Raw genomic sequence first — 24,417 nt, forward strand, 5'->3', positions numbered from 1 at the left:
TGACCTATCCAAGCACACGTGGCTGAGCACTCTGGCAGAGGGGAGTTTGCACATCAGCACGTCTCATCACCTGAAAAAGCCACAAACGTTGCTTTTGCTTGGCTGAAGTGCTGCCATGACTTGACTTCTGTAGGGGGTGTTATCATTGACTTCAGCGCTGGCTCAACTGGGACAACCCCATTATTGTGGAAAATCTATCTTTTTCGTATATTGTTTACTTCATTTGAAATGCAGCAGATTTCCTGGCGTTGTGATTCTCCTAACAAGTTATATTCAATCTAGTAGTATGATTCACGTACGCTGTGTCAATATTACTTGCCTTGCTGCCTGCCATACATAGCTGTCCAATTTCATGTAAGCAAGAAAGAAATTGAGAGTAAAATTAGCTAGTGGCCCCAATAAGAGGCGAGTGGGGCGAGACCATTAGCTGATGGAATAGCAGGGCTTGTCTGTCCTTAAAATGCCACAGACTGATAAATGGATGCTGCGCCCAAAAGACGTGCTCACTTAGCCTTTTTGTTTCAATTTAAATTGACGGGGATACAAATAACTAAGCTGTTCTCAGTCCACACAGGCGAGGCAAAATAGCTCTATTAGCGCTCAGGGAGGCTGCTTTGCAAGGTGGTCAGCCGCTTCGTTTCAGATGATGTGCTCTGTCAGTGGCAGTTATGCGTCACGTCTGGATCTTTGAAGACAGCTCAATTGCCTGTAATTTTCCAAGACGATTTTGTCTGTTGGAAATGATTTTGTTGCATCGGAGGCCCCTAGTGCATAGTGCATAGCATTGTCAGGAATCAGAAATTAAGAGTTTAAGGAGAAGGAAAAAAAAAGAAAAAGCTGCATGTCCAGATGACAAAGATCTTGAAGGCAAGCAGCGTGGTATTCATTCAGTGGGAGAGGAGAAAGAGATTCAAAGTTGATACTGAAACATAAGTTGGTAGTCCATTATTAGTGAGTTAGTATTTAGTAGTCAATTGCTACCCACTTCCATACTTTTATAAAAGCCTCATTTCAACTTGCTCACAAGTTTGACTTAAAAATAAAATTAAAGAAACAGCTATTCTGTGCTGGTTTCGTCTCCTGTGATGGAAGAGATGTGTTCAAAATGTTAACGACTTGCCTGTGTGCATGCAGATCTCCACAGGCTGTTAATACCATACCAGTTATTGTTAGTACGTGCTTATCAAAGGTACTTGGCCTTCTCTAGGTTCAAACTAAAGCTGAATTACAAATTCAGCTCTGTTATTAGGAAGGACAGCCAAAACTTCTTCTTCTCCTTTTGGAAGTAATCTTGGCTGTAATTTGAAAAACTATTCAAGGGACAAGATGTGCAATTGTACAGTGTTAGTGTCAGCTCTGATGAAAATTGATTGACTTTAGAGGCCTTATGAATGCCTTCTCAAATGTTATCGTAAGTCATTGTTTAAACCCTCATTTAGCTTTCACAGGCATGTTAAGACCTTAGTGCTTTGCCTGAGTTTTGATTAAAGAAAAACTGATACAAGCAATATGCGAGAGAATTCTTATAGATACCAAAACCAGGTTTTAGTAGAATTAACTGTGCGTTGTCTTCCTCCCACATTTTTGTGCAGCTTGTTAGACATTGCTGCTTGGCAAAGGGAGATCCTGAAATACAAGCAAACTGTCACTTTCGATGTTCAGTTTAGGAAAAAATGACATGCTGAGGTTAGTAGTTCTCTAGAGCACCCTGATATGTTAGTGGGCTTACGTTGGGAAGCTGGTTCTAGGCTCCAATCGGTTAAAGAAGCAAGAAAGATTGCATCCAAACTGACATGAAGGCAGCTTTGGTCAGAGGGGAAAGACTTGTATTATACAGAGATTTTTGTAGATGATAGGTTTATTCAAGTCTAAGATAAATGCTTTTTTTCTATCTCTACTCAGTGGTGAAAATGTGACTCATCTTCTCTGTCTTGAATGCTTCTCCGTCACCATTGAGTCTAGACTGAGCCCAGAAAACAAACCTGGATTTATATACCTAACTTCTAGACAGCCTGAGACAGGTGAGATGAACGCTACCTCTCTCCTACCTTAGCACTAGGTTTGTGTGGTGCAAGACAAGCTTTTTCTCTTAGAGAGCTGAATTGTTCGTTTGTTATCTGTGGCTATCAGCCAAGCTCCCACCCTGCCATTCCATCCCTCCCTCTCCTCCTCCACAGGATGGGGGGAGAAAACAGGAAGGACAAAAAATTAATGGGTTGAGATAAAGACAGAGAGATTACTTGCCAATTACTGTCACAGGCGAAACAGACTCAACTTGGGGAAAATTGACTTAGTTTATTGCCAACTAAAATAAAAATGTGACTACTAACTTGGGTAATGGGAAACAAAAAGGTAAACATTGAAAGAACACTGTTCGTCCCCCCTTTCCCAGGCTCAACTTCATTTCTTCACTCCCGACTCCTCTGCTTGCCCACCCCCCTCCACCGCCCAAACCCCGAGTAGCGCAGTGGGGATGGGGGGTTATGGTCACTATACAATGGTTTCTCTCTGCTGCTCCTTCTTTCTTACTTTTCCTGTGCTCCAGCATGGTCTTTCCATGGGCCACAGTCCTTCAGGAATATACATCTGCTCCAGCGTGGTCTCCTCCATGACCTGCAGCCATGGATCTCTACTCTGGCACCTGGACGATCTCCTCCTCCTTCTCCACCACTTTATTTTTTGCTGATTTATTTCATACAAGTGGCCCATATACACCTTAGATAAGTGAAAGGTGCGTAATGATGTTATTTACCTCATTGAAGGGATGGAAATAACTTCCACCTCAGCTTTTCTGTGTAATCTAGAGAAAATGGCATATAATTTTCTTACTCGGTTTAAAGCACGCATTTAATACTATACCTTGTGATTGACTCTTGTTGCTACTTCAGTAACAAACACCATGGTTATTTTTATCATCTCAGGAGAAAATATGTGAAGTTAAATGGCTGAAGAAAAGTGAAATCTGGAGATGATAACTGTGCTTCCTCAGAGTATAAAGGACTTATTGAATAAACATGCAAAACACTTTGATACTGACAGAGGGAAAGTATTTTTATGTATAGTGCTCTTTTAATCTCTGGACCAGCTTCTGAGATACCATTTATATCGTAGTAAATCCCCACGCACAGAATAGTAGAAGGCTTTTGGGAGTTACATGAACACATTAAGAGACCACAGCAGTCCCCCCAAAATTAAGTGTAATTAAAAAAAAAAAAACAGTGGGAGTTGGAAGCAATTCTATATAGTAATGCAGAATAAATGAATATATTTTCCTATGCTATTAAAGCATTAATAAGGCCCAGAGCTTAACGTATCTCTTCATATGGTTAAAATATATTGCAGTTCTAGAACAAATAATAATGACTGAGAACATAAATATTGTGCTTCAGGGCAGAAGCCAAAGACTAACACGCAGACAAGAAATAGTTTAGATTACAAGTATATTATCTAAGTGTAGGAATTTTTTACCTTGTAGTTTAAGTAAGTCAGTCATCTATTGTTGGTTACAGCAATGGAGTGTAGATCACGCCTGGAGCTTGCCTGTTGTCGGGTCTGGCTACATCTTTTTTATTGTATACCTCTACACTACTATGTTGCTAAGGTTAGTCAAGGTTTTATATCTTCAAAGATAAATGAATAGAATGTGTATTTCTTATAATAAAAAGTTGGCATTTCGCCAGTGCTGAATTTGACCCAAGGAAGGCATTGAGATTGTTAACCACTTAAAAGTAAAGACAGCTCTATAGTTAGCATCCATTGAGGAAAGTGCTGTTTTACATCCTCTATAAATATTTAATTATCAAAGAAAATACAATGGCGCTGTTATGGTACAAGTGACTTCCTGCATCTGATTACAAAAAGGATTCTCAGTGTGTAGCCTGATCTATTTTAACAATACAAAATATGTTGCCTGGAGCCGCTTATTTCTGGGTTACAATAAAATAACCAAATTTGAGTGTTCAAGAGACATATTACAAAATTCTAGAAAAGAGCCAAAATGCTCTTCTTGGTTTGCAATTGTTATCTGCTATTTGCCGCACTCTTACTCAAGGTGCTTAAATTTAATTACCTTCTTTTAGTTGCATGATGTTGCGCTCATATTTACATTGTACTTGCTACTTTTCTTCTTTATGGCAAGTAATTTTGTGAGGTTTCAATGATATATAGATTTTAGCACTGTGATTTTTTTTTTAACAAGTTGGAGTCCATTTCAGCTTAAAAAGACTATCAAAAGTCTGTTTATTCTCTCCGACTTTCATGTCTAAAGTTACTTGATAGTATCCTTCTAATATTCACAAAAGAGCAACAGGGCAGATGAGATTACAACTGGAAACTCATCGAAGTAAATTGATGCCTCTCTTGGTCCTGGACACTGCTGTGAGCTGTCTTCAGCTTCAGAAGCAGAAGTGGTGCCTGAGAAAAGGTGCAAGGCTCTTTTTCAGCTGGGACGAGCAATAAAATTAACTCTGCTGGAATGGATGAAAAAAATGATCCCCCAGCAGCTAAACCTGAAGAAGAGCTAAGTGTAAGTAGGTGACTTAAGCATTCTTGATTTCATACCCTTCTTGACACTATTAGATCTCTTATGATCTAATTCTCAAATATTAAACTTAACATCCCAGTTAATTTGTTATAAGTTTCTGGTTTATAACTCAATCTGAAAATGCCAACATATGTTTGTATATACCTTCAGTTTGCTAGTAACATGTATTTTCAGGCAAGTGAAATAATGGGAATGTCAGTGTGACAATAGGAAAAGCTTATATTGGTGTCATGGCAGCACGTTTTTCGAAAAAGAAATCAACTTCTAGGCAAGAAAGGCAACATTAAAGTAGGTAACATGTTTTGTTTTTCCCTGAGAAGATACAGAAGGGGATTATTGCATGAGCATTGACTCATGACAAAGAAGCAATTAAATAATTCAGTGTACGGTGATAGTCAAATTGCAGTTTTAGCTGGGAACAAATTCTAGAGCAGAAGAACTACATTGCAGTAGGGAGGAAAGCTGAATTAAGAATTGCGATCCTTATTGAGAGAAGGGGACAGCTTAACTGTGCCTTTTTTTTTTCCTTACTATAAAGTGTTTATGATAAACTAATATAACCTAGGGAAATATTTAAAATGTAGAACATAGCTTTCAATATTCCTATGAATCCTGTGTAATAGAGAACTTTCCATGCAAGCCTTGATACATGAAGGGCATTTTTAAAAATAAGATTAGAATTGCGGTAGATGCAAAGGAGGCATTAGCTGCTTCAAGTGCATACTTAAAGTCCAGTGATGTCAATCTTGATCAGTCTTTAAAGTTCCTTGACAGGAACTTTGTATCCAATTTTTAAGAATAAATCTGTCTGGTTAAGTCTACAGTTACAAAAATGAATGACATTTGAAAATTTAAATATAAAATATTCTTGGGAAAACCTTGATGAAAGAGCCCCAGATTTCAGATGTCAGAACTGAACATTCATTCAGCCGTCTCGAGCTGTCCTGTTGAACACCTGAGCGTATAAGGGAACTTTACATGACAGAGCAGAGCTTTACACAAACAAATTTATACTTAACAAGGTTTTAAAAAAATACAGAAGACAAGCAAATTGAATCCTTCTTGAGAACATGCAAACCGAGTGCAGCTAATTACCTTAGGTAGCAGATAGAAGTCTGAAATCTTCCAGTTCAGTGTGTTTGCATTTTGTTTAAGGAGTTGTAAAGTGTACTAGTGGGTCTTATTACTCTACTTGTTATTACTCGTATTACTTATTACTCATTTTTCTTCTCATCTTTGAATATCTTCAACTCTGAGGTGAAAGATTGCTAGCTAGATTGTATTTGGCTATGAGAATGGCAGGGTGTTTGTGATGATGTTGCTTATGCTGTCTCTGTGAGGGTACACAAAGCGCTTTCATTGAAAGGGCACAATACAGAGTACATAATACTCAGTACATAATACTCTCATACTTTGGGCTTAGTATCAGAGAATCATAGAAAAATTTACCTTTGTGGGGACTTCTTAAGGTGATCTACCAACCGTTTTTAAAAGTCAGGGCTAATATCAAGCTCTCAGCTTTTTGCTCGACACCACATCCTCCAGCCCCTTGCCTCCTGTGGCCTTCCCCTGGAATCACTCCGGTTTATCAACATGTCTGTTCTACTGATGGGCCCAAAACTGGACACAGTACTTCAGATGTGGCTTTACTAGTGTTGGGCAGAAGGAAACAACCCCTTACTGTAGATTATTTCACAGTATTGCTTTTGCAAATATCTAGTAGTCATGCTTGGCATTCCCTGGGTGTCAAGCTCCACCAGCATGTAGTTTTTGTAGTCACTGTATTAAGCTTAGCATCCCACGTTGATAACTTGGGAGTGCAGTTCTTAACTGATACTTCTTGTCATAGTCTTCCGCCTCGTCAAACGAAATAGAGTTAGTAGGAATGAAAAATGGGTCTTGTGCCCACATATTTTATTCGGCAACAGGCCACACTCTCGCAGTGTACCTTCTGAGAGGCTTCAAAGGAATGAAATGATGGCAAATAGCCTGGAAGCTTGTGGCAGTCTTTCTCTTCACTGCCTATCCTTTCTGGCTCTGCAGAAAGTAAGAAGGGTCTATTGAGCGTAGGGAACAGCCAGATCTGCCCAAGTCAGGGTCTGTGCTGTTGTATGTGCATCTGTTCTAGAGAGATTGTGAATTCCTTGGTGTTTTCCTGTGTGGGCACAGAAGGGGATAGGTGATGGGACAGGGGTTTGTCCCTCAGCAGAGAGAGGCTATCTGCACCTTGCGCAAATCATAGACCAGTCATCGTCGGTCTTTGTCAGAGATTCTTGATCTACATTACTGAGAGATGGTGTACCTCTGTGCACATCCTAGCCCCCAAGTGACATAAAATCAGTGGTGAGGCAGGGGAGACCTGCTTTGCAAGTGTCCTTAAACCTACAACTTCTTAAGGCAGCCTCTCGAGAACCTTCCCTCTCACTATTATCACCATGTTTTTGGAATATTTTTCCTGAGTGTTCCTTATTGTTGTGGCAATATTGCGTAACTTATGTTTTAGTTGTGATATAAGGAGGAAATACAAGGCTTTTTATAGTTCTATTTCTGGTGCAGCTGTGTATCACAGCTATGCCTGTGTTCATCATACCCAGTGCACTTGGTCATTAATGCCCTGAGTGGCCCAGGAACTTGCCAGCTATCCTCTGGCATAGATGAGACAATGAATTGACTTGAGAAAAGGTGATTGAACCTCTTGCTGATCTCACAACAAAGTGTTTGACTGTCACAAGAGCACTCCAAGTGGGAATTTTATGAAGTCCCAGAGATTCCCCCAGGTAGCTCTTGCTATGCTTACAGCAACTGATAGACATTATTTGTATGCTTAAATGCATTATCTCCTGCAGAGGAAAATGCCTGGGGGACTGTCTGGTACGAACAGATTTTCCAGAACAGACCAAACCGTACATAGGTAAGATATGTATAGAAAGCAGAAACTATTCCTGCAAGAAATGGTCACATAGTAGTTTTTTTGTACCTAGATAAGATGGTCAGGCGCTATTTTGAATCTAGGTTTAGAAAATGCGGGACTGAAGTTCAAAATAAACCATAAAGGGGCTGGGTATCCAGGTGACAACCTTGTCCAGGTCCCATCCCAGTAAGACCTGTGCTACGTCCTCCTGTTCACTGGAGGAAACTTTTCAGAGGGAGCTGGACATGCAGGAGGAGGATGTCTGTACCCACTGGTCCTCATCCTAAAAGGAAGTAGAGACTCTTTTTCTGAGGAATGAATGGGTTGAGCCCGCTTGTATTGGGATAGATCTAGTCTGAGAAGAAAATGGGGCTTTTTTTCGAACAGCAGTGACATTCTGACAATGGGTTGGGGGGAAGCAACGATAGCATGCGTATGACGGCCTCTTGGTTCTTTAGCAGGGAAAGGACAAGCTATAGTATTGAAAAAAGGATTGACTATTTGAATATCATGCTAACCGCTCCCTCCTACTTCGTACAAAAGGCATGATATTGACTGAACATGTGCCTACTTCTGCACCAAACTTGCATAAACATAGCAACTACTCAGGTCATGGGACACCTTGCTAGGTTATGTTACCGAGCTGCTGGTGAAAAGCTGCTTGATGTGCAGCACGTGTCTGCGTATGCATCTCGCGTGCAGATAGTGCAAAGTAATTCAGTGCTGTCTACCCTTTGGACTAAAGAGGGCTAATTTACACTAATGAGGGATGCATAAGGATATTAGCATTCATCCAGATGGTTAATGCTGGGTAGCTGTTGCATGGTGAGCTGTTATCCTAGGGTACATTGGGGTTTTACATCCTTACACGATAGGGACTGACTTTGTGGTTATATCAGCAAGTGTCTGGAAGAAAAGGACCTTACTTTCTGACTGGAGTTTTAAACTGCTACTAAGTTAATTATAGTTGTGCATATGCAGTAACAGATCAATAAGGGTGTGAATCTGGTTTAGTTGTCAGTCAGTCAATCGCTGTTAGAAATGTTCCACATTTTTTGTTGTCTTTCACCTTATTTTAGGTAACCAACATCTCAGTCCAAATGGTAACTGCAGAAGATAAATTGGCAAAGAGGATTCTGGCAAGGAAGAAACATGGCAAAGCGAAGAAAAAAGATAAGTTGCTGTGGAATTTTCAAAACAAAATAATTCTCTTTACCCTCATTCTATTCATATTAGGAGTTGTAACCTGGACGTTACTGTGGCTCTTCATTGGTGAGTTGCTGAACACTCATGCCAATTTCACACATCACTGTCCCCAATAGCACTTTCAGTTGGGTTTAGGATTTCCTGAAGGCTGTTTCTAAAATAAACATGAAACTTATTTAAATGGGGCCTGAAAGACTTTTGGGCTTCTTTGTTAAGACTTCAGAGAGTTGAATTAACAAGCAATTATAAGAGCAGGCATAGCCGCTGGCTTTAGGAAGTGTGACTTTTTATTTTAAGTGTTATGCAAAATATATATTTTTTTTTTCACACATGCTAGATAATTGTGCAAACCTGACAGTCCCTATGAACTTGATTCCTCAAATTTTGACTTCCACTGTGTTTCTTGGCCTGCTGAAGGCCAGTTAAGTTCTTTGTTTCTCATGCAGAATAGATTTAAATAAATTAAAGGGAAATAAAATATAGAAGGCAAATATTTATTTTAAGCTCTGTAAAAACACTGGACAGGTCAAGAAATTATCACTTCTGTGGAGTGTTCCCTTCTTTCTTGACGTGTCTAAAAGGGCAGTAAAAGCTATGTTCTCCTATTTAAGCCCCTAATGCTAATATTGCCTAAGATTCCTTAGGGATGCTCCAGAATCTGGATGTTGATACTGCCTTTGTTATGCTGGTTCATTTGTATGGTGGTATCTTATCTTGTGTGTAGGGAACAGGTGCTCAATTAACCTTCATATTGTGGTGCTCATCTAGAACAGTCTGGTTGTGAAAATGTAGTGTTCATTTGGTAGTCCTTTCCACTGTAAGGCTGAATAGATTGATTTGGTTTAGAATTTAATCAGAAAAAAAATCTCATTATTATTAAAAAAAACCCTCAATATTGGAGGCTAACTGTCGTCTTTGTTTCTTGCAGTTCAGGCAGAAAACAAAGATGCATTATATTTTGTTGGATTGTTTCGTGTTGCCAACATAGAGTTTCTCCCAGAATATAGGCAGAAGGAGTCGAAAGAATTCCTCTCCGTGGCACAGAATGTGCAGCATGTGGTAAGACGAGTGGGCTGCTTGGCTAGCAAAAAGATGAGAGCTGTGAACAAGAGGTGCAACTTTCAGGTGCCGTTGGGTCTGCTGCCATGTTCTGCTTCCCCTCCCCCAGAAGACTGTGTACAAAGGGTGGCTATCTGGAGGCAGAAAGGAACTGAGTGCTTTCAGCCTATTAATCACAAACTGAGTTTTGAAAAGGTCTGTTTGACTTTTACATTTACATTTGACATTTTTTTTACATTTAAATTTTACCTATCTCCCCCCACAAACCAGTCTATTCATAGAACTCTACATAAGCCCTACAAAACTTAATCGCCGCTTTTGTGACTTTACGCCGATAAAGTCTTTTGCATTTAAATTGGTATCTGCTGCCAGTCTTCTGCCTTAGAGCATCTATAATTACCTTAGAGCTCTCAAACATATTTACATTTACATTTCCTTCTGATGCGAGGTATTCTAAAGACCATTATTCTTCCCAAACACCTTGCATCAGTCAAAGCAGAAATAGCACTCTGTTGTAGGCAGTTAAGGTTGCTCTAGAGTGGGAAGAGAAGCGTGGGAATCTCGGTTAAGAGCAAATATGACTTTAAAGACATTTGATGTGGGGAGTAAAAAGACATTAATGCCAGGAAATGCAGCGCTGTCCACGTAAGGATTCAAGCAATAGTAAGAAAACTGCTAAACAAACAACAACAAAAATTACGTCAGATAGAAGCAAGGGGTTTTTTAATAATTGCTAATTTTTTTTCATCTTATAATACAAACTTATGTTCCTGTTTCCCAGCTCTATCTTCCCCCCCCTTCTACGAGCTGGATCACAAGAGACTTGAAAGCAGATAGTTTAGTTTTCCTAGTCCTGCACCTTAATGACTGGAGTGCTTTCAGGCAGGGGTGACAGACGACGAGCACAAGAAGTGTCCTTTCCCCACTCTCCATGGAGCAGATCTAACCTGCTGTGAGCCCCGTGCCTTGCTCTTGTGCCGGAGTATCCTGCTGTTGTGACGTGCAGTGGAGAGAGGTGACAGACAGCAAGTTGCGAACTGCCAGTGTCACCACCTCCTACTTGAACGTAACTTGGAAATCATTTTTTTGTCTGTAAACTGTCTGAACTCACCGATGGATTTTACATTACTGAAACTGCAGTTCTTGTTGACATGACTTGACTAAAATCGCTAGTAGGGATGTGGGGGATTTGGGGTTTTGTTTGTTTTCCTCCTTAAAACCCTTTTGTTCATAGCTCCTGGCCCAGAGACGCCCAGAGTGGTAGTGGAAGAACCTCTCAAGATAGGCTTCTTTCTCCTTTCATAGTAACAGTCATATACAAAATCCCTTGTAGCCTAATCTGGAGAAAGATTGAGCTCCACCCATTTTATTTAGGCTCTTAAAATAATTGTTCAAACTTCCTGTGTTAAACACTAAAAGTTAGGGACTAATATTAATGTGATTTTTTACAGCCTTTTCTTCAAAATAATCCATGTTACAGTCCCTTGGCCATTAATTTTACCCATTAAGCAGCGGGATGAGGTCTGAACAGCTTGAGGTACATGCCACCTTGTGGCTTTAGAAGTGTGCCTCTTGGAACAAGAGGAATGAAGGTTATCGTCACACTGGTATCATCACACACATACAAAGAACTGCTGGAACTGAGAGCTTGCTTTCCCCAAAGACAGCCCCGCAGCATGAAATCAGCAGATTTTTTCTTTCTCCACATTATTACACTGTGTATTGGAAAGAAGTATGTTAATACTAAGCTGTTAGTGAAGAAAATAGACACAAACTGAATTTAAATGCAATAAAATTCCACATAAACATCAGAAAAAACTGTTTAACCGTGAAGGTGATCAAACACTGGAGCAGGTTGTCCAGAGAGGTTGGGCAGTCTCCATTCTTGGAGATATTCAACTGGATGTGGCCATGAGCAACCTGGTGTAGTTGATCCTGCTTTGGGCAGATGGGTTGGACCAGAGGCTCTCCAGAGGCCCCTTCCAATCTTAGTATTTCTGTGATTCTGTGGGGAAAAAGCTCTGTTATGAGTTAACTACACCTTAGTACCAGCACAGAAAAGGTTATGAGTACGTGCTTATTTCCTGAAGACTGGCCCTAAGATTCAGCATCAGGATAGGGAAGCCCTCTGTGATTGGGGCTTGCTGGGCAAAGAACACGCACTCTTTCCAAAACTCATTTATTTGGAAAAAGCATTGCTGTATGCATCAACTGGCTATGGGCAGAAGATTTAATGTTTCCTGGGAATATTAGACTTGTTATGGGTGCATTGCAGAGCTGGTCTGTTCTTGTCTACCGCTCTGCCATGGCTTCACTGCTGTATGTCTGGAAATGTGTGCAGATTGCATATTCTTGGTGGAAAAGAGGATGTTCCTAGGAAAGCCTAGGCATATAACATCTCTAGGTATGGCTGATTTTCAGAAATGCTCATTCTTCATCTTCTCTTTCAGATGAACTTGGTCTACACAACCTCCTCTTTCTCCAAATTTTATAAGCAGTCCACAGTTTCAGAAGTCAGGTAAAACTGTGGTTAATGTAATTGTATTTCTGCTGGGTAGTATATAACGTAATGAGTCCACAAGAGAAACCTCTTGTCAGTGGTTATGATTTAATCTGTTTGCTATGCACTTGTACCGATACCAAAATACATTTATAACGTCTACCAATTCATTTCACAAAAGTAAGGGTGAACTAAAGTCATATAAGCAGTTCCTTGTCTGCCAGGAGTATAATCTAAGGTAAACAGAAATAATGTCCCTTAAGAGGTTCAGTGATGCTTTGGCTGATAGCGACACAGAAGTTTAACCACTCAAACATGCTGTTAGAGCACAACTCTGTATTATTGACCAAGTTTCACATATTTTGTTGTTATAAAACTATTTTCTACTGACAGAAGAAGGGGAAAATCCCTATCCTGCAATAAAATACGTTTACTCTACTATTATGTATGCCATTAATGCTAGAGGATTGGTCATTCCAATCCAATGATCTTTAGGAGATAAACCAGCTGTAATTCAAGTAGATATGATGATTTCCATAGATCTCAAAAGTCAGGAGCCCTCAGGAAATCTGCCTAGTGAAGATCACCAACCAAGTGTGAGGAGTGCGTTTTTGGTTTTGTGTTTTTTTTTTTTTTTTACATTTATTTTTTTAGGAGAGAAAATACATTCAGTATGTCAAAGCAGCAAGGCAAGACAGAAATAAGCCATACTCTTCTAAAATTGTACTTCAGAAGCTTGTGTCGAGAGTCTAGTTTTCAGAAAACTTTCAACATGATGGTAAACTGTAGGACCTTTTTATTTCAGTAACAACAACAAGGGAGGCCTCCTCATTCACTTCTGGATCGTATTTGTGGTACCACAGGCGAAAGGCCAAGTGCTGTGTGAGGATTGCGTGGCTGCCATTTTAAAGGATTCCATTCAGACAAGTATCGTTAACCGGACCTCGGTGGGAAGTCTTCAGGGCCTTGCGGTTGACATGGACTCCATTGTACTAAGTGGTTAGTATTAGCACATACCCATGCCCTTGAGGAAATACTTTGTTAAGAAAACATTTTTATCTTGGAGTAGAAAATTCTATAAATAAACCAAAATCTTTATCCAGCTTCTTTAGCTTCTAATACTAAAATTATTGGGGGAGGGGGGTGAAGGGGTGAGGAAAAGGAAAATTAAAATGAGATTTGAGGTCAAATCAAGGTACAAAGTGAACACCGACTGCAAAACTTTCTTTACTTGGAGTGCTTATGTTCAAATTCAGATGAACCTGACACCTTGTAGCCAGCTCAGACTTGGGTTAGTCTATGACTTTAAAAGTATAAAAAGGTGAAGGGTTAAGATTTCAATCAAACTTTAGCCCTTCCATTGAAAATGAGATTCTTGTCACCCCTTTATTAAAGATTAAGAAATGGATTATAAAGCTGCCTAATCATTAAACAATTCCTGTGCCATTCCTGTCTGGGGAAGAAGTTCGTAATGTAGAATTCAACTATCTGTTTAATCTAAGTAGCTACAAAATATATGATTTTCATGTCTATGAACAAATGTCAGAACAAGCTTCATTCAACAAGTCTGTCCAACTGAAAACTGGAAGAGACTGTGGCAAAGGGTGAGAAAATGACCTCCTGGGTACCTCTGTCTCAGTCCTTCAATTAAATTTGATTGCTTAATTGACATGCAGTCTCTTCTTGCGTCGTGCACTAAGATGTCTGGGGACATGATACCTCCAAAGCTGCTTGCAGAATTTGCAGAAATGAAGTGGCCTCGGGCAGCCTCCCTTGCTGAGATAACTGTTTCGTTCTGTGTGTTTATTGTTATGATTAAAGTAGTGCAATTAAATTAAACCCTGAATGCTGTATTTTGAGCAAATGAAAAGACTCACACAACTCTCTTTCCACACAGCAGGTCTTCGATCAGATTATTGGTCAACCACGGGAACAGGTAATTCACCATTTTGGCAGCTTCCTGGCAGAGGAGAGGTAGAGAACAAAGCTTTTAGTTCATGTCTTAGACTCAAAGATACTGTTCAGTGTTAATTTAAGAGGGTTAAATTCAGCCTTGGCATTTATGTCCTGAGCTGCTCTAAGAGTGGCCAGGAGTCTTGCATATGACAAATACAGAAACTACCTGTCTTTAGTCTGACTGGTGTATGTACCTGGTGGCATGATAGGAAATAAAATCAGTCAGTCAGTTGTTTGCTATTCACTGTGTTGAAGAGAAGATTAAGGTTTTCCAAACTGGGCAGTACTGAATTTGTTTATTGGCTTTTGAGATAAACAATAGCAATGCTTTTGTTCATCCTTTATAATCCATTACTCCCTTTTCTCCAAGGTTAATGATGAGTTTTTTCTTTTGAATGAATTCCCTAACAGAAATTAGTTTAAGCAGTTCAGTTTTGCCAGGTTTATGGGAGACACTACTTATGTAACTGCTTGGTTTCATGTTGTAAACCTCCCAGCAGGGTTCTCTGGCAGTGTGCAGAGACTTTACAAGCAGTTTGAAAGTACATTATATCTATGTTCACTAGTCTGTGGAGTTGGTACCTAGAAAAAATGTGCTACTAGGCTAAGCAATGGTATGCTGATCGCCTTTGATGCAGACACCTGATGAGTCTGTTGGGCCAGCAGCTGTCAGTCAGGTAGGAGGGATGTGTTGGCCTCCCTTATTCCTTGACACAGGCTTACTTGCACCCTTTCGGTTTTTTAAGGGCTTTATACCTTTCCATGTCTGTATTTGTCTTTTCTGAGACATTAACTGGTACTATTTCAACAATTACATTTCTATCTGTGACTTCCGCTTCTGTTATCTTGCAAGGTTTTAGCTTGCATACTTTCTCAGAAGTCAACAATGACCTTTGTCAGTGCAGCCAAGTCAAGGTCTCCAAGTACTGCTGCCACAGGTGGACTTTGGGTCACAGACCCTGGGCCGTGGTTTGCAACGGTTACATTGATATCGGCCCATAATTTCTCAAAATTCAGGTCAAGTTTGCTGAAGCATTCATTTGCTCAAAAGCTTTCCTGACTTAAAACTGCAAAGCATAGCAATATTGGTCTTTGTCACATCTCCTTATGTCACACCTTCTTACATGCATTTTAATTATATAGAAGAATTTTGTGTATTGGTGCTTACTTGCATAGCAATTGCATCTCCCAGTTCAGTGTTGCAGGGCAGAAGAATAAATACAGTCAGATCTTGTGTTTCAATTTGTTCCGGAGTGCAGTCCCTAAAAGAGAAGAAAATAAGGAGAAAAGTGCAGCACAAATATTGATGTTAAGGCTTTTTTAGGACTTAGATAGTACCTTTCACACAAAGGGAGAAGGATGACCGTCCATATTGTCGACATCTTTCAGAGACTTACAGTGTAGTCAACCACAGATGGCAACTGGTATTTATGAGAAGCGCAGTGCTGGCATGCAAGTTGCAGGGGAACAACAACATGGTTTGCCACAGGAGCTGAGGAAAGTCTTATACTGGCGCCATTTCATTTGTTGCGGTACCTTGAGTGTGTCTGCTTAGGACTGTAGACTATGGTGGAGAGGTGAAAGTGTTAATGCAGCAGCATACAAGGAAGGTGCATCGCCTCATTACGTTTTGAGAGCAATGGAGTTAACTTTGGCATGAAGCTACACCTAGTTGTTATTTCAGGCACAGCACTGGAGTACAGATTTCTTGAAGAATGTGTTGGAAAAGGGACTTGTAGAGATTCAGCAGATGTGAGTGACTTGGATTGCCATGGTACCTGGCTATGCAGGGTCTGTTTGGGTAAAGACTGTATCCAGCTTTGGTTTCGAGCTGCTGTGCTTGCATTACTTCTAGTTCCAGAGCCAACTCTGAATCCTCTGCACTGTGCTCCACACCAGCAGTGAGCCAGTCACATTATTATTTACTTAGTAGAAATAAGGGTAATCACATAATTCTAAAGATTATGATCAAAGCTGGCTTTGTTAAGGGTGCAGAAATAAGCTCAAATAACTATTATAAAACAAATGCTATTGGGAAGAGATAAGAACAAGAAGCAAGAACAATGGCTCAAGCAAAGCTTTAAATAGTTTTAACTGTAATTCAGCTGAACAGTATGTGACCCCTACGGATTGTTCATGAACATTCATAGCATTAGTTTCGAGATTGTAAATTAGAAGTGGAAGTCAGACAAAGCCTGCCACTTCCTGTCTGGATTAACTGCTAGTTAAAAGGCCAACATTTAATTTGAGTGAACATTCACAATGCTCTAATTGGTGTTCCACAACAGTAACTATTTCAGAGACCTGTCTTTTTAATAGGCAGAAATTAATGCAAATATTTACTTTGGATCTTATTCTCTCTTATTTGCATTTTCCTCCTTCTCACCTTTCAAAAAGCTATGTTAAGAGTTTTAGATATGACCAAACAAAAAAATCCCTAAGCTTTTTGCTGAATGGGAGCTGCGATATTGAATTGAAATAAAGACCTCACTCAATATGTTTGACTTGAAAGCAACAATTTTTTGAGCTTAATTGGAAAATTGGATGTAAGTGGGGTAATTTTCAGGTGATTCTTACCTAAATTATGACACAGCCCTTCTGCCCCTGCCTGTTTGTTTTGGTTTTTTTTAAATGCAAGTGTTTTGTTGTCTAGGCTGTATCATTTATATTTCACGGTACTTACTTCCATTTCTAACAGTGATTTCTAATGCTGCAAATGTTTTCAACACTTGGCAGGACAGAATCCTGGTCTGAATTAATTTTGACCCTGCTTTGAGCAGGATGTTGAACAAAAAGGGTCCTAGCATCCTTTCCAACCTGAATGAAGTGGTGAATCTGAATTTAGTGGTAGAACTTACAGCTCAATTCACAATAAAACATTGAAAAGCCTGATGTTTGGACAATAATCTAAAAAAATCCGAGTAATAAAAAAAATGTAGTTTGATTTTTATTTGGTTTTTATTTTATTTATTATAAATATCCCAATATGCGTTGATTTCTGCTTTGATGAACATTTCCTACTGAATAATTATTTGATCCTCTGGGAGATCCACAGATCTTTGTTAACTGCAAATACCTGTTGTACAAAATGTTGGTGCTTTTGTGCAAATACTCTACAAGGACTTACTTACAGCACTGTTTGCCAAGATCTATGGTTTTATGAATAGACTTTTCTTTGACCACAAACTTGTAACTAAGATGCAAACAAAGAGTGGTATAGACTATTTTGTTTTCATATTTAGCTATGCTTTCTTATGTTGCTTTAGTTTAAAATTGGTTTTAGGATTTTTTTTTTTAAAGTGCATGAGGATATAACCATTTTGTAACGAGTGTCCAGTGTTGAAAATGTGACATTTCCACAGGAACAAATTGTATGTATGATCTGTATGCTGATCACCTACATGAGCACTTTCCTCTGGATATCCATGCTACCTCAGGAGGAACAATCTGCTATTTTAAGCTGACTGCATCAGTGGGCCATCTTATTCGCCTTTCAATAGTATCCCTTCAGATCGAAGCAGATAACTGCATCACTGACTCGCTAACCATTTATGACTCTCTGATGCCAATCAAACATAAGATACTGTACCGGTGAGTATAAATTTTCATTGAGAATTCATTGACAATCATTCGGGGTTTTTTTTTTTTTCCCTGTAGATTTGTCAACTGCATTTTTGGTGGGTTTTTTGTTTTGTTAAAAATACTCTGATCTCCATGCGTTATGCACAAACACCTGGCAAAGTGGAGAAGTTTGTTTTTCTAATAAAAGAAACACTTAAATACTCTTTAAATTCTTTTTTATTCTTCAGCTGGAGTGCACCTTCACCTAGCTGCAGAACCTTGAGAAGTTCACACATTACTGGGTGGAATTTTCTGTTTCTTGTCAGGAAACAGATGCTAACTAAAATAAAATGTCATCATTTCCTCCCCTAAGAAAACTCTTCTTCCATATGAAGCTTAGTGCTCTTCATACGAAGACTGAAATTCTAAAATTAAGTCTTGTGATTCTTTGGATACTTACTGCCCCTGACCACTTCAGCACTTTTTTCAGCTGCTCTGTTTGAGTAGTTCAGAGCGTTATTGAAATCTAGAGTTGAAGCTCCCGTGCACTGAGATATGCAGACTATTATTTAAAAAAAAAAAAAAAAATTCTGTTTTTTTTTTTTGTGTCTTTAATGATCCAGTAGGCTTCTTTGGGGACTTTTTTGTTTGAAATTCCTAGTAACTAATTCCATAGAGGTCGTCATACCAAAAGGTGAAAGCAGCACCTCCACCAAGTAGACGAAGAACTCAGTGTTTTGACCCATTAAATCCTTTTCTCTGTCCTGTCAGTGTGTGTATAAGCCTCAAAGAAGAGCACTGGCTTTTCAGTCCTCTTCGGGAGCTGTCTTCTAGTAATCTGAATCACTCACTGGCTTGTCTATAAAACAGCCATTGGTGTTCACTCACTTGTTAGTATCTGTAGAGGTCTGAGGGTATCTGCTAGGTAATGCATATGGAAAGCAACATATATATATGTTTGGTTTTTTTTTTATGAGACTAGTTGATTGGCTCAGATTCTTAATTTCTGACTTGAAGAATAACTTCTTGCCTTTCCCACTCCCCAAACTCAAGCTAAATCTGTTGGTCTAATAAAATAGTTGGTCTCTTTCTACAGGCCCTTCTTTACTATTGGCTTCCTTCATTTTTCTTGGAGTGAAGGCTGAAAGTCAGTATTATCTCCTATGGCTAACCATTCCATCTTCCTTTTCATGTTTGCAATTTCTTTTTTGCCAGAAGTGGCTTTCCAATGCTGAGTTTCTAACCAGCCTTGAGGTAATTTTGTGTTTAAGAGCATGGAGTTTTTACTAGGTTTGAAGTAGGTAAGCTCTGCCCCAGTGGAAAACTTATGCACAGAATGAGAGCATTGTGTTTGGGTTTTGTTTTGGGTTTTGTTTTTTTTGTTTTTCGCTGATTGTTTACACACGTACTCTCCTTTCTTCCTCCTCAGAGCTTGTGAACCAGTCAATTCATTGGTGTCACTTGTGTCCACAAATAATCTCATGCTGGTAATGTTTAAGGCAGCACAAATAAAGGAACAGAAGGAATTCCATGGCTATTTTGAGGTCATTACACAAGAAAGTACGTTTGTTTTGTGTTTGGATATATGTTCATTGTATCGTTTCTCTCTAAAACCTCAAAGTGGCTGTCATGTTCCTGATGTATGGATAAATGACTCCTGAATTTCAGTTTCTTTTTTTCTACACGCCTGTCTCTCTCCTTCATCTCCTCTGCATTACTGAGTGTCTGCCTTCCTCTTGATTAATTTAATCCGTGTAGATTAGCTGTTCTTAAATGAAATATAAAGGGAGAAGTCTGAAACCAGCACTCACTGTATTCAGTTGGTCAGGACTGCAATGTGCCAGTAGATGGAGTTGTTATTCCAGGTGTAGCATCGCTCTGGCCTCTCTCCTGGTTTGGGACTCAGTGATGTTAAAGGTGGAAGGAGTTCAGCACTAAAAACTACTTCCAGAAAATAAAACTTCCCTTGCTTTGTCTGCTTTTTCTATCGGTCTCTGCCTCCTCATTAACACAAAGGAGTCAGTTATGTTTGTGTGTCAAGTCTATAATCTGGTTTTTATTGCTTTAAACTTTAAGAAGTGGTTAGATAATAATCACGAATAGCAGAAGGAACATCTCGCTAGCAGCACAAGGAGAAATATCTAACACAATCCAGAGCAAGGAAATTCAAGCTGCTCAAAAAAGATGCTGTGTAGTTTCCATGTTGAGCATTAAAATACTATTGTAAAAGCATGTGATAAATTCTCCATCATAAGTAACTTTCAGTTCAGGGCAGTTATTTTTGTATGTTTCGTTAGTTTAAATTCAGGGCTGGGATTTCTTTGTCGGGGTGGGGGTGGAGGTCGTTGATTTTAACAAATTCTCTAAATCCATTGAGCAGTCATAAAAGGAAATTTTGACTTCCAGGAGGCTGATTAGATTAGCACATTGTCCATTTCTCTTCTAACTGGCTGCATTTTAAGACTAGAGATCCTCAGGTATTCCACTACTGTGGATGTATTGATGTGTAACACTGTTCACGGAGACTTGTTTGCAGAGCTGCCTTCAGTGAAACAACCAATATAAAACCTCACAATGTTTTATCCTGGTCCTGCAGAGCCCAGAGAGTACTCCTAGATTTTTACATCCCTTGTCTGTCTGCCTGCATCTTTTACAGCTTGAACCCAGATAAATATAATTCCTAAACTGCCCTGTTTTACAGCGGAAGAATTCTGATAAATTTGGATGCTTAGCCCACTGAATCGCTTTGCTGGAAATATATTAAGGTTTAACAACTTTTGCTTCCTTTTTTTCCCTAGGGTGTGGAAAAGCAATAGTGACAAAAGAGAAAATTGGCTATGAAGGGAAAATCACAAGTCCCTATTACCCAAGCTATTATCCTCCAAAATGTCTTTGTGTATGGAACTTCCAGGTAACATGGATTTCTTTCTCTCTTAGGCACTGTTACAGGTTCTGTGTGCCCAAAACGCACAAGCATAGCAAAAACAATCGTGTAGGGAGTAACCGGCATCCTTAAAGATGTGGCAGTTTATAGAAATGACATACCTGGCTGTGCTTGGGTTTTTTGTGTTAGGTTTTTTCTTTTTTTTTTCTTATTCTTTTTTTCTGTGCACTTATTCTTAATGAAGAGAACATAGCTCCTAAGCTGTCCTATTATAAAGGTAAGGAGCTGAGATAAGTTTTGATGTTTACCCTGCAGAGTTGCTTCACAACAGAGAATGTAAGACTTTACTGGTTTTAATTCCCCTCTTCCCACCTCGAAAAATTTGGAAAAAAGTATGTACAAAACAGTCCTCTAACCTAATTAGTACTGCTGCTTCTCTGATATCTCTTCTCAGTCTGTTTAGTTATGCTTAATAAGTTGAATTTTTGTCTTCTAAGATGTTCTGTCCTATCAGCCCAATCCCACAGGCTGTTTTTATTTGGTATCCTTTTTCCGAATCTTTCTCAGGTACTTTCTTGAAAGCAAATGACCAAAAGTTTACCTCTTTTTTAAAACAGTTTTGTCATGCCTTGTCTGATGATATTAGTATTTCCCTATTGATGCTGCTAAAATAAGATCTTTGACTTATGGTTTGCCTTAGTGTTTTCCTCTCTAAAGGATCTGGCAATGGATACAGTACAGTCCACTGGTTACCCATCTTTCTGCTTATGTAACTCATGTCTGGTTAAGCTAGTGGTTGCCCACATTGAATCACACCGATCTGAATGGAGTCCAGCTAGCCATGACCTCAGCTTCTTCCTCTTCTAGATAAGGCGATTACTTTCTTGTTAAACTTTAGGTCTTCAATTCATCCTGGAGTTCTGAGGGAAACGTTTCTGGACATTTAACATGGGCAACGCACAAGACTTTTTTCTCAAAAAAAAAAGTTTAATTTCCCAGTACATCAATGCTGAAACTTCCCTTGTGTCCCAAATCATGTTTTATGTGAGAGAAGGAGAAATATCTCCATTTCTGGATTCTTGTCCTGAACCAGCCCTTTTTTCTAAAGGAACATTGCCTTGTCTTGCAAAAAGGTTCTGTTCCTCTTAATAAAGGAAATTCTAATTAGTTTTGAACCCTCATGATACTTCCGGGCTTAAAAATCATTTGTAAAATGCTAAGGAATGCTTGGCTGAACAGGTGCTAGCAGAAGAGTACAATATTGTGGTAGAAATAACTCCTAGCGTTGCAGAGGTGACACAGGTATTCAGTACAGTATCTTAGCTAATAACCCACTGGGGCTGTTTGTCCCTACACAAGTAAATTTGGATGTTTGAGTGCTTTGATCTTGATACAAAAGCTGTTTTCTAAGTATGGCCAGCGGCCTTTTGAAGATGAAAGGCTGTTGGCTAGAGGGGGAGAAAGCCTGCAGCTGTGGTGGCGCTCTGCCAGCATTTGCTTTCACTCGGGACTGAAGAGCTGGCAGGCGTCTCAAGTGCTGGCTGTTGAGCTGGCGAAGCCAGCACACCTCCCAGAGCGTGGCATTGCCAAGCACCGTAACTGCTGAAATAAGTCTAAAGACTTTCCTGTACTATGTATGCAAAAGGAAAAAGAAGACTGCTGGCACTGTCTTTCTTGCTCACAACAGACTCCGCAGAAGAGCCTCGGCATAGCTCTGAAGTTTCATAACTATACCATCAGTGAGAAGAATATTAAAGGATGTGAGAGAGGATGGTGGAAAATTAATGAACACATGTAAGTACTTCTGCATGGGTTATTAAACTAGCATTACCAAAATAAACCTTCCCATCACTACTGCAGCTCAATCGGAGAGCTTCCACAAAGACAGAGGTACTTCACTGGTGTCTCTTACCATTTTTCTTTCACTTTGGCTGATGATGTAACTGAATCTTCGTAAAACACACACGTGTATTACATATAGGCATGTTATATTTTGTATATACAAATTCTATTGGAAAATACCAGATAGATGAAAATAAAGTCCCTTGGTATTCTTTGAAGAGAAAGAAATGGAAAGAGTGGATGAAGGTGGATGTCCTGTGAACCCTGAAATAATTCTGGGTTTTCTGGGACTGCTGAACGAAGTCTGTTTAAAAAAAAAAAAAAAACAAAAAAAAAAACAAAAAACAACCCAACCTTTTAAGTGTAACTTAATTCTATGATTGCTCACGAAGACACCAAACCTAATTAACTTCTCAGTGAAAGCTATTGCAATGAGATTATTGGGAATAGAAGAGTAATTGCTTCTGTATTCCAGTCACTGGCTCTTGAAAGAGAAACCGCACAGAGTGGCTGCCAAGGTACACTGTATTTCTGAAGTGGTTTTTATTAAAATATTGCTGTGTTTTTTTTATTAAAGAACTGCAGCTTTACCATACATATTGGCCACCCATTTTTTCCTCAGTTCTTTCAATCTTTGGGTGATGAGGCAAGGTTAGATTTAGGATGTCGGAATCTTTTTTTTTTTTTAAACTCTGTTCAAATAGAAACCTTGGTAAAATCAGAATAGAAATTGAATTTCTAAACTCACTACTGAAACTAAGTGAAGTCGGTCAGGCCTTTAATAGCGTAACTGAAAGAATTACAGAGGGGAGAAAAAACTTCTTCTATTCTTTGCTACCATGTTGTACTTATATAGAGAAAATTCTCTATAAAAATTTTGTCTGAACCTCCTAAGATTGTTCCTTGATGGGAATTGTTTGCTGGACTAGATGGGCACACGAAAACACCACCCAAAACAGACATTTGGTGTGTTTGTAGGGTTTCTTTGGTGTTCTTCTTATGATGCCATTGGAAAGATTTGAGATATTAGGGATGTCTGAGATATGAATCAAATAAAGGCAAAATCTGGAAAAAAATGATGATGGGTTCATATTGTAAGAATTCTCTATATGAAAGAGCAGCTTTTAAATAAGCATACCAATTACATTTCCACAGAATCAAATGTCAGTGTATGACCCTTAGAAATGCCGTCAAGGTTACTTTTGAAGTACCACACAAGAACACGTGCTCCTGATTTCTGTTGCAAGTTGTCGATGATGTATGTAGACCAAGACAAGCTTTCCTTTAAAAGTGTCTTTTTCACTGAATATAAGGCTTTTGAACCTCTGTGATCTCATGTTCTATGTCTACTTTCCATGGGGGAAAAAATACAATTTAAAGCATGAAAAATTTTGATATTTGATTATTCCCTCCCCCCACCCCCCAAATTTCAATGGTTAATGAAATGGGCGAGGTATACATCCCACCTTTTCAGCTTCCTGCATTTACAGTTTACAGCACATGTATTTTGCTATCTATCTTAGGTAAAAAGGGTTAAGAAGCTTCAGGAGAATGACCTTGGTAAATAAAGACTGCTATCATGAAGATGGTGTAGATAAGGTTCCTTCATACCTCTAGGGACAATTTTATCTAACCGGAGACACTGAATGCAACCATGCAGTTCTTCCTCATCTTTCTTTCAGTGGACATGCAAATGTTCCTCTGACTAGTCAGATGATTTACAGCTGATGAACTGCTTTTGCTGAAATTCTCATAGGCAGAAATATCAACAAGTCTCTGTGAGCAGACCGTTAGAGGTTTATGTGAACAAAGAGGTTATCAGTGTTTTATTTTTCTTAAATTCATTGGTCCAACATCCCATTGTCTCTGCTACAGGATGCTTGTAGCTACTCATCCCCTGAAAAGTCACTCCACTCCCTGCTTCAACATATGGAACAGGATCCCCTTAATTAGTT

At 39.2% G+C, this 24,417-nt stretch overlaps 1 protein-coding gene across 1 annotated transcript in view; it reads left to right on the top strand.

Moving 5' to 3' along the window:
* Nucleotides 1-4,459: 4,459 nt before the first annotated feature.
* The window catches only part of TMPRSS7 (transmembrane serine protease 7), a 32,046-nt gene continuing 12,088 nt past the window's right edge, over nucleotides 4,460-24,417 (top strand). The window contains exons 1-10 of the mRNA XM_074597551.1: nucleotides 4,460-4,525; nucleotides 8,534-8,726; nucleotides 9,589-9,719; nucleotides 12,170-12,237; nucleotides 13,025-13,218; nucleotides 14,117-14,155; nucleotides 17,538-17,766; nucleotides 19,166-19,296; nucleotides 20,535-20,647; nucleotides 22,308-22,414. Of these exons, the coding sequence (XP_074453652.1) occupies nucleotides 4,475-4,525; nucleotides 8,534-8,726; nucleotides 9,589-9,719; nucleotides 12,170-12,237; nucleotides 13,025-13,218; nucleotides 14,117-14,155; nucleotides 17,538-17,766; nucleotides 19,166-19,296; nucleotides 20,535-20,647; nucleotides 22,308-22,414 (1,256 nt within the window). The 5' untranslated portion in view covers nucleotides 4,460-4,474. The remainder of the gene's footprint in view (nucleotides 4,526-8,533; nucleotides 8,727-9,588; nucleotides 9,720-12,169; nucleotides 12,238-13,024; nucleotides 13,219-14,116; nucleotides 14,156-17,537; nucleotides 17,767-19,165; nucleotides 19,297-20,534; nucleotides 20,648-22,307; nucleotides 22,415-24,417) is intronic.

This window comes from Larus michahellis, chromosome 1 (genome assembly GCF_964199755.1).
Source record: "Larus michahellis chromosome 1, bLarMic1.1, whole genome shotgun sequence".
Taxonomy (NCBI): Eukaryota; Metazoa; Chordata; class Aves; order Charadriiformes; family Laridae; genus Larus; species Larus michahellis.